General features: G+C 34.4%; 1 protein-coding gene across 1 annotated transcript in view; it reads right to left on the bottom strand.

Annotated features, from left to right (window-relative positions):
• Positions 1 to 3766: 3766 nt before the first annotated feature.
• LOC131060196 (uncharacterized) overlaps positions 3767 to 10560 on the bottom strand; it is a 153906-nt gene continuing 147112 nt past the window's right edge. Inside the window, exons 9-10 of the mRNA XM_057993343.2 lie at positions 4438 to 4525; positions 3767 to 4314 (exon numbers count right to left, since the gene is read on the bottom strand). Of these exons, the coding sequence (XP_057849326.1) occupies positions 4046 to 4314; positions 4438 to 4525 (357 nt within the window). The 3' untranslated portion in view covers positions 3767 to 4045. The remainder of the gene's footprint in view (positions 4315 to 4437; positions 4526 to 10560) is intronic.

Here is a 10560-nt window from a genome sequence, read left to right as displayed (position 1 = left end):
TCAATTTAATTAAATATAGATTTAATTTAAAAAGGGGAGAAAGGGGAATTAATTAAATAAAGTGATTTATTTAATTAAAGGTTAAAAAAGGCTTAGGTGAACTTAATTAAATAAATTGAGTAATTTATTTAATCAAATAGATGAATGCAAAGAAATTAATTAAATAGAGGAATGAGGTTAAAATGAATATTAAATATTCACTTAAGAAAGTGGTCAGATTTATACGTCCACACCCATCACCAAGTTGCTCTCCAAAACATGATGCTTAACCTCCAAAACCATAGCAATGTGTTTGTTGGTGAAAATATGTCAATTAAGCCTTCAAATTTGAATCAATTCGTCCTCCATCTACAAGATACTACAAATACTACAAACCCTAGCTAATATGACATTATCTTTTCAAAACCCTAGTTTGTTGTAGCCCATAAAACACCAAAAAGTACTGTAGCGAGTACCGTATCAACTACCGTAGCAGACACTGTAGTTGTACTATAGCAGCACTGTAGCAAATGTTTTATTGCAAAATATTCTTGAAGCTCCAATGTGAATTCTAAGTAAATCGACCTCAAGAAAGAAATGGGTTTTCATCCAATCTCCCAAAATTCTCCAAGAGAAAAATAATAAAACTAAGCGTATCCAAAAAGAACTCTTAAAGAGTCTTTTATAACTTTTCCAAAAGAGCTCACACACATCTTCAGCCAATGTGGGATAAATAAAACACTTCCCTTCTTAATATTCAAGTCTCCAAGTACTTTAAGTGAAAAGGAACTTTTAATTTTTAAATAACTTTTTCTCTTTACTCAAGTTCCACTTTAATAAAGTTAAATATTTTATTTATTTTTATAATTTAACTTTATTGATAAATAAATTAATAATCACAAACGATTATTAGAACTCTAGTAAAAAACAACAACTATCATCATCAAGATATTGTTTATGAGTTCACTCTCAATCAAGACCAAGCCCAACTGACTTACTATACATAGTAAGTATCTCACAAACACATCAAAATACATTAGAATCGCGAGTAGCTGAAATTGCCTAGCCAAATATCCTCAAGATCCCTTAAAAGTCTTGGTTAGCCTATGGGACCATGGAGAAATAGGCTAACAACAACCTTATACAACATGTGCTAGAAAGGGGACATTACACAGGAAAAGTTAATTTAAAAAATAGACCCTACACGTAAAGGTGGCTCATTGCATGCATCCATGGAGCTAGTTTTGGTTTGTCATTTCTTACTTTTTAGTTCAAGTTAACCAATCTCATGATGAAAGTACACATCACCTAAATGCTTGGGAAACATGCTTAGAAATGTGAATTTGAGAGAGTGATCTGTATGCCAACTTGAAGTTGCAAAGGTGGCATATTTTCTCTTTCAAAACCATCTCGATTTTTTGTAATATATACAATAAATTTATCTTAGCAAAATAACAATATTCACTTGGACTCTGACCTATAAGTACAAACTATTATTCACAAATTCTAGGATCGTACTTGTAAATAACATTTTCGTCTATCAGTTCTCTAGTCTTTTGCTTTCAAACTTCACCAAACATTCATGTCATTGCAATGAAGAATAAAATTTTTACCTTTTCTATTCTTGGTGAGAAGTATGAAATAGTATTGTCCAGCCATACATTGTTTCTTTCTGCATAACTTAATTATTATAACACTATCAACAAAGTTTAGCCTATTTTTCCAACTCATGAAGAGATAGTACTCATACACTATAAATGTGTAGACTGCTTCAATAATGTACAATAATAGTATATTGTGGCACGATGACTACTACAAATGATGGGACTACTTACTTCCCAGCATTGTAGACACGTCTTCTTCCTAATAACTCTGGTATAACATAATAATGCTCTAATCTCTCTACAACTCGTAATTTCACCATTTCAAATCTAAGAACATGCCATCCATATCCTAAGTTTCATATTGTTTGCAAATTATTTATGCATATGTGAACTCTGATTCATCACAATTACTAAATGGGTGTTAATTCCATAGCTGTAAAATCTTCATTACTTAGGACACCTGTTGAATCTAAAGTTTAAACAAAGTAAAAGATAAAGGCATTTAGTTAAAAAAATAAACAATCTGCATATTTTAATCTCATATCCCTAATAGAGTTTTTGTTTTGATGGATACAACCGGATGACATCTAGATATCACTATCTCTTCCCTTAAGCAAATTACAACATATGGAGTAAACATACATCTATTCTAAAAGCCTCCTTCAGCTGAGCTGTCACAAACAAGGGAAACTAGTCCATCAAAGTCATCAAGCTGTAAAACTTGGCCGAGATTTGAAACGTGTACAGCTGCTAATCAAGGTTACAAGACTCACCAGGCTCAGTGAGTCCCAAGACGAGCTGACCTTGACAAGTCCCAGAGAACCAAAATTGGCAAAGACTTGGCCTTCTAATCAAGTGAGCTAGTTGTTTAGCGAAAACACAACACTGTTCTAGAAATGGGACCTACTTAAGCAAAATTGTGACCTCCTGAAGCAAAAGTATCTCCCATCTATAGTTTTGTGTTTGTAACTCCCTTCACAACTAGTCACCCACAACAATAGAAGACTCTTAAAACTTGATAACAAAATGCCACTCCTGCCTGTGACTGGAAATGATGCCCTCCTTGTGCAAACATGACCAAAATATATAAATGCTAACATGACTAGTATTTCACATATCGTATCTTTGATATTTTAGTGCAAAACGCATGTCTTCACTCACATTTCCCTCACACACACGACCTGCTTGCATTTACTGCACAATTCAGGTCTTAGGAATGCCAGATAACAAAATAATAAGAGACATGAATTCGAAAGGAGTGCAGATGGAGTAAATAAAAAGTTTTAAATCCTTAAAAATCCTTGTATTCGATGGTTTTTTTTTTTTTCAATTTGCCAAGTCCAAATCTGACTCTAAGTCAAAGAATCAGCCAAACGAGAGTCTGAGCTCAGTACAAGTCTAGGGGCTCATGTTTAATTCTGATGCCTCAATAAGCTTAATAAGAGCTTGATTCATCTACAATGACATCAAAGTGTCCGTAAACAAAAAATCATTTTTGAAAAAAATTGACATGCAAATGACAAGTAAATGCATGAAATATGCCATGTTTTAGCTTTTGTGGAGGTGTTATTTTATTACTCCAAATAAAATAGAACCCTTGCCACTTGTCTCCAACTAGATTCACAATTTTTTGCATGCAAGATTTTAATGGATTTGTAGTCTTGGTGTTTAGTATTTTAGAAGAACATTTATTTTACAGATGATTCTTTTCTATTATAAGATATCTCTCAACATATTTTACATATATTTTTTAAATATAGGTATATTAGTTATACGCATAATCAAAGGAATATGCCATTTTATCACCAATTGAGCTCACACCCTTTGGTATCCCAAATAGAGTTTGACTTATGTGATCTATATATTATTATCTAACAGAAATGTCAATAAAATACTCGTCATTTGACTATGTACCATGTTTTTTTGTGGACCCTGATGGACATAATGGTGAGGGCTAGGGTACTCTATGGGGGCGGAGAGGGTCCAATTTCAAATCTTGAAAAGTATGCACATACAAGAAATTGGAGTACTACCTATCAACTTCAAAAAAATAATTTATCATGCATCAGTACCTGACATATTAAACCATCAAAGATTTGAGAAACATGTGAGGTTGTATATGAATTTTATTCACATTTGTTTAAATGAAGTTACCTAACACAAAAACAGCAAACATTCAAGTATTATTCAAGAAACATGAAAGAGTGTATATGAATCATTTTCACATTTGTTTAGAGGAAACTACAAACCATGTACTACTAATGAACAACATGGGCACATAAATATTCAATTGCCTTATAAGGTTCAAGAACAGAGAATTAGAGGTTAGCGATGAAATTTGAATCTTCTAAATAAAGAACGTTTTACGACATCACTAGAACAAACAATTAAGGGTTGAAGGTGAAATTTAATCTTAAAAAATAAAGAACATATGGGAGCTTCACTGGGCAGTTTCCACCTAGCTAAAATTGTGACACAAGTACACTTGATTGTTCTCTTCTTGAGGAACATTGATCATGAGCATCCACAGCAGCATGAAATGGTTCAACTTTCTCCTTTTTGAAGCATATAGAAAATTGTTTGACAAGATTCCACAATATCATGAATAATCCTAAAAAATATAATAACATCATCTGCAAATGTCTCCAAAAGCTATAAAAGCTTGTAGAGAAAGGGATCTCGTCTTCCTTGTCTCCTTGATACTGAGTTGATACGCCTTTGACTTCCAATCCTGCCAAGGTAACTAGAACATCAATTGGCAAACAATCTATCATGTGAACACTTACTACAACCTAACTATGAAAAGCTAACCATATTAACTTGTCAATAGATTAGAAGACATCTGCTTCATTACCATTTTCATGTTGAGGCAAATTCACCCACTCTTGGGGGCTCATGTTTAATTCTGATGCCTCAATAAGCTTAATAAGAGCTTGATTCACCTGACAAACAAAAAACATAAAATCAGCACACATGTTTGGAACACAAATGTTTCTCAACGTTCAAGATTAAAGACTCGCCTCTCATTATCATTTTACAACATTATCAAGAAAGGCAGTAGATTTTGTTTCCAACATTAGATGTTACTAGAAATCAGGGATTATGGTTATGTGCACACTTCAAGGTCTTCCCAAACGTACAAATAAAGGGAAATTGGGGATGTATCCCAAAAATGTCATCCATGGGACCCTGACATCTTGGGAATGTTTGGCCTCAACTGTCACCCATTTTTTTCTTTTTTCTTTTCAATTCAAGAGAGAACCTTCACATTTAAAGAGGAGCATGGGTAGCTTACAAGCCATTCTAAACCCCTTATGACCTTAATCAATCTTAGACTTAACCAAGTGCCCTCTAACACTTGCCTTGTCACAATCATTTCTGATTTTTGCACTTGCAGTTGAAGAGAAGGAAGAGAAAAAAATGAGGAAAGAAATGAAATATTTGCAGTCATTTTCAGCATTGACAACCATTTTCTTCATTCCCAAGGAAACCACAATGACCATGGCTGAAAATAGATACTGTTTTTTTCTTTTAAAAAAATCCATTTTCTTTTTTTGTTTTTGTCAAGATACTAGGGATATTTTTTTGTTGTTCTTTATTCAATCTGCCGTTAATTTTTTTTGCAAATCAAAACGAGCAACAATGATGATTATGTGGAGGGTGACAAAGTGAGTACAAACAAAATGAACCAAATATTGGGAGGCTCTTCTAAAACACATGTACCAAACCCTTTTGCATGCCCTTCAACCATTGTCAATAAAATTGCAAAAGGTCCATTAAAAACCCATAAAATCCTTGTTGCAATATGTCACCCTTCTGGGCAAAGATGTATCCATCCAATGGGAGGTAGATATTGGTTGGCATGTATGCAAAACTTATTTTCGTTGGAGTTAAAAATAGGGTTGCACACCATTTATTAGGTGTGATTAAACATGGGGTTAGGGTTTGTCACTCAACAACTTTGGAAGAAAGCTGAAATGATGAGGTTGGTCAAGGAAAGTGAGGCAAAATCTAGTGTACCTCTCTACAATCTATGTCAGGATACTCCAATGTGTCGTTTGCTGCTAAAGATGGTTCTCATAGTGTTGAATTTCGCAAGCACATGACGTTTGATGATTTTGTATCAAAAATAATTTATGCCCATGCCATTCTATTTCATATGGCATGCTCTCCATAGTTCAAATAAATATTGAAGAAAAGAACACAATTGGATCCTCATATACCCATTAGAGAACATAGATTTCATATCTCCCTCATTGACTCAGAATATTCAAAAGTGCACTTGTTGGAGGAGTTGAGCCAAACATATATTATGGCAGGTTGCTTCATTGCCAGGGATGGTTTGGCAGGTTGCTTCATCGTTATGAATGGACTAACATTCAATATTGGCCACTCATTAATATTATCGTTACATGTTCAGGAGGTTCATAATTTCATACAGCTATTGATTGATCTACAAAACACAGGGATGCAGAATTCTATTTTCATTTGTTGAGGAAGGCCAAAAAGGAGGTTGGGTCTTTAAGTGATGTGTTGGTTATGATTGACAAACAATATTTTGGACCCTGTGTTATGTTCATACTTTGAACAATGCTTTGAAAGGCACTAGGAAGAGAGACTAGGTGAAGATAGTGTTAGCCAAAGTTGGAGACATACAAATGTTTGTCTGTATATAGATTGATCAAAAGGGATTGACAGTATTGAACCCTTAGTAGGATCTCAACTAGAGATAAAGGAAGCACTTGCTAAGTTGCCCGCAAATCAAAGTAGTAGAGGCTCCAATCACTAGGGCTTAAGTCATCAACCCAAGTGTAATAATGGTGATAATCAAGACTTTTGTGAACCAATGGAGACAAGATATGCTAGCCATTTCATTTTGATAGTAGGATGTTGGAAGTGCGAATGGCTCTACAATCCATGATGATTTGTAGCGAGTTAGAAAGGTAGATTAAGGCAAAGTCAAAAGAAGGGAAGAAGGTGAAATAAAAGTACTTGATGACACTTGGTGGTCCACTCTGCAATAAAAACTTTAGAATGTATGTATTTTACCTTTAATTTCTAATTTTGAAAAACTTTAGCATTCAGTTTAAATTTTTCTTTTTCTTTAATTTTTTATTTGTAAAGTTTTCTAAATGTTTACTTGTATGTATGTTTGTTGTATCATATAATTAGTTGTGGAGGTAATCAAGAATGTTGATACAAACTCTCCTACCCATGGAGAGTTCATGAGGCCTTTGACAACATGAATAATCAAATGAAGTAAATATTTTATAATAGGGGACTAAATTACAATTCTATGAAGAGCATATTGGACCTTTTGTGACACAATGGTGGAACGCATTGAACACCCCACTTGTAAGGTCACACTATCCCACTTCCTATAACCCTTTTGTCGGTCTTCTAGTATGCAGTAATAAAGCATATCACGAGTCCTATCCCACTTCTTATAACCCTTTTGCGGGTCTTCTAGTATGCAGTAATAAAGTATATCACGAGTACAGAGTTCATACTTTTCATGATAGATGTTCTCATTCACTTATAGGCTATTCTACTTGTACCGCTATGGCTGTTGAAATAATCTTAAATGTGAATGGAAGATGTATAAAAACTATTATATAAGAAATGCATTCCTTCAATTTTGAGACAAATATCCCTAAGTATTGTATATCTCTAATAGAAAAGAGCCACGGCAAAATCATATAAAGTCAGTTAGACCCAAGAAATGTAGGGAATATATCATATGTTATAATTATTACTGTACAATAAAATAATTTAGCTTGAGAAGGGTTCCTTTATGTTTCCCTCTGTATCTATTATCTAATTATATAGGATAATATATGCAATAACTATTTTTATGGTAATTAGTTTTATCAACAATAATAATCTTTGACAGCAATAATATCATTTTAACATTTGATAGCTTTGAACATCTTGTTAGAGGGCATTGTGTGCTAATCCAACGTCACCTCATAATTTGCAAATTAAATATCTGTTCTTAGCTCTGCATCTAAACTTAGTTCCATGAGCTTGAAATCTGTCTACACTCTATGCTGCTCCCCTTGGAAAAAAGCTTCACAAAACATGATCCCTGATCTGAAAAATGAGTGCCATAACTTCTTAAAGATATTCCCATCCTCAAACACTTTTGCGTTGTTGTCGTCCTACACTACTTTGTGGGTTACACACAACATAAAATTTTGCAAGTGCAAGTTATCAATACATAAACATATTTTTATGAGAACAATTCGCATCTCATGCTATGCCTTATGCCATCCCTATCTGTGCCATCATTGCAAGGTTCGTGCAAAATAGATATGTTGGAAGAATGTTTGGAATATTCAATAAATATAATGTGGTGGTGTAAAATCATATCCATAATAACACTGGTAACCTCCCTGCCTACTCCAAAATGGTAATTTTTGGACAAAATAAGCATGTAGCGATTGGCATGTGAGATATGAAAGGAATGGATCAGTTCCACAGAATTTTGGGAATGGGGATGAGGGGACAACAGGGGACACATTTCGAGGACAGTAGTTTGTGTGTGCGCATGTGCATGTGGGCATGCATGTGTGTATGTGTGTGTGTATGTGTGTGTGTGTGTGTGCGGGTGGGTGAGAGAGAGAGAGAGAGAGAGAGAGAGAGAGAGAGTGTCAAGTTTCCATGAGTCAATGAACAACAATATAACAGCAGTAATGTGTGTGCGTGCGTGTGTGCGTGTGCGTGTGCATGCATGTGTATATTAGAAACAAGCAACACAAAAGTGGTTCTTTCACAAGAAACAAAGCTCACCCTTAACGAAGAAGAAAGCTTTACAAAGCATTGTAAGGGATGGAGGAGCATCTTATTTGAAGCTACGGGTGCATCTCAAAGAATAGGGATTCTATAGCACCCAAATAAAGTACACATCGGCATTATCAAATCATCAACAAACTAGCAAATGGCTATGGTAAGTAGTGTAAACTCTAATTTGAATTTATTTATTTTTAATATCTATGGCCCAACTAAGACAGATTAAAAGAAGCAACTATGGACAGAATTGAGCAATCAAATGAAACTTTACATAGAATTTGTGGAAAGCAACAATCTCATAGACTGTGTTCCATCAAACAGAAACTTTACATGGAACAACTACAGAAGTGGATTTGCTAATATTGCAGAAGGACTAGACCGATTCCTAATATCAGAAAATTGAATGAATTGGTCAAATATGCCAAGCTCTTTTATCTATCTGAATCCAATATCTGATCATTTCCCAGTTGAATTGAAGAAATAATGGAGGAGGCCATTGGACCGAAAAATGTGGCTAAGGCACCCAAAATTAATCCCACAAAAGAAAATATGGTGGGAAGAACCGATCAGGAAGAAAGGAAACAGAATGTTTCTTTTTCACAAGAAGTTAAAGAAACTCAAGGAGAAACTAAAATATAAGGAAGTATTCGGAAATATTTTCACAAAGAAAGCAAGGATAGAAACAGAGATAGCTACACTAAGTTAAAATGTCATGCAATCAGGTATGACTCGGCTGGAATATAACAAAGAGAAAGATCTATTGGAAGCCTGCCATGAAATTCTACCACAAGAGGAAACATATTGGAAGTCAAAATCAAGAGAAACATGGTTGGCTGAAGGGGATCAAAATACAAAATATTTCCATAATACGACCAAAATGGAACAAGGTGCAAACAGAATCAAACAGGTGAAGAGGGAAGATAATACTATCACAACTGACCCAACAGAAATTCAAAGAATGGGAATTATTCATTTCCAAAACCTATTGGGTGGTGAGGGGCAGGCTGATATACATAAGGATAGATTTCAGGAAAATATACCAAAGATCATTACAAAAGAAGACAATGATTTTCTGCAACAACCAACCACAATATAGGTAAAGAAGGCAATATTTGAGCTAAATCCAGAAAAAGCTCCAAGACCTGATGGACTCTCGGAAATAATTTTCCAAGCATTGGGGATGACATATGGCAAATGGTTGAGGGATCAAGGAAAAAATTAACAATTCTTAAAGATATCAGCAATACAAATATAGTGCTCATACCTAAAAATGGACATTGCTTATTTTTCTCAGATTACAGACCTATATCTTTATGCAATTCAACCTACAAAATTATATCAAAGGTAATGACCAACACGCTCAAAACCCTTCTACCAAAGATAATATCACAGGAACAGAGCAGGTTTGTACTAGGCAGAAATATAACAAATGGAATAATAATTGCCCATGAGGTAATGCATTCAATTCGAGAATCAAATTTAAACGTATTCTAGAACTTGATGTAAGCAAGGAATTTGACAAGTCAAATGGAGATTTTTTATCAAAATAATGGAAAAATTTGGATTTGATAAGAGATGGAATGAATAGATATATAGTTGTATATCCTCACCAAGATATTCAGTAATCATGAATAGCACGCCATGTGGCTTTTTCCAAAGCAGCAATTGGTTAAGACAAGGAGATTCGCTTTCTCCCTTTCTTTTTGTAATTCTAGTAGAAGCATTGAGTAGAGAAATACAAAGGAAGGCAACAGCAGGGCTATGGGAAGGCATTAAACTTTAAAGTAATGCAAAATTTTCCAGCATTTTCACATCACATGTTTACAGACGATAATTTATCATATGGAGCTCCAACAGTGAAGGAAGCACAAAGCATAAAAGACACATTAGAAGAATACTCCAAAACCTCAAGGAAAATAATAAACAATGCGAAGTCAAGCATCTTCTTTTTAATACCCCAAAAAAAATCCAAAGAAGAATTTGGATTCATAATAGAGAGGCTCTCATCAAAATACTTGGGAATTCCTCTATTTACAGGAGCAATTAATGGGAATTATTGGAAAGAACCAATAGAAAAGTGCGACAAGAAAATAGAGGCATGGAAGAGGGCCGTTGGTTAACTCTATCAAGCAGAATAACAATGTTACAATCAGTCATCTCAGCAATACCAACATAAATCTTAGAA

This window comes from Cryptomeria japonica, chromosome 3 (genome assembly GCF_030272615.1).
Source record: "Cryptomeria japonica chromosome 3, Sugi_1.0, whole genome shotgun sequence".
Lineage (NCBI taxonomy): Eukaryota > Viridiplantae > Streptophyta > Pinopsida > Cupressales > Cupressaceae > Cryptomeria > Cryptomeria japonica.
The sequence above is the reverse complement of the archived record's forward strand: the minus strand, read 5'-3'. Positions and strand labels throughout refer to the sequence as shown.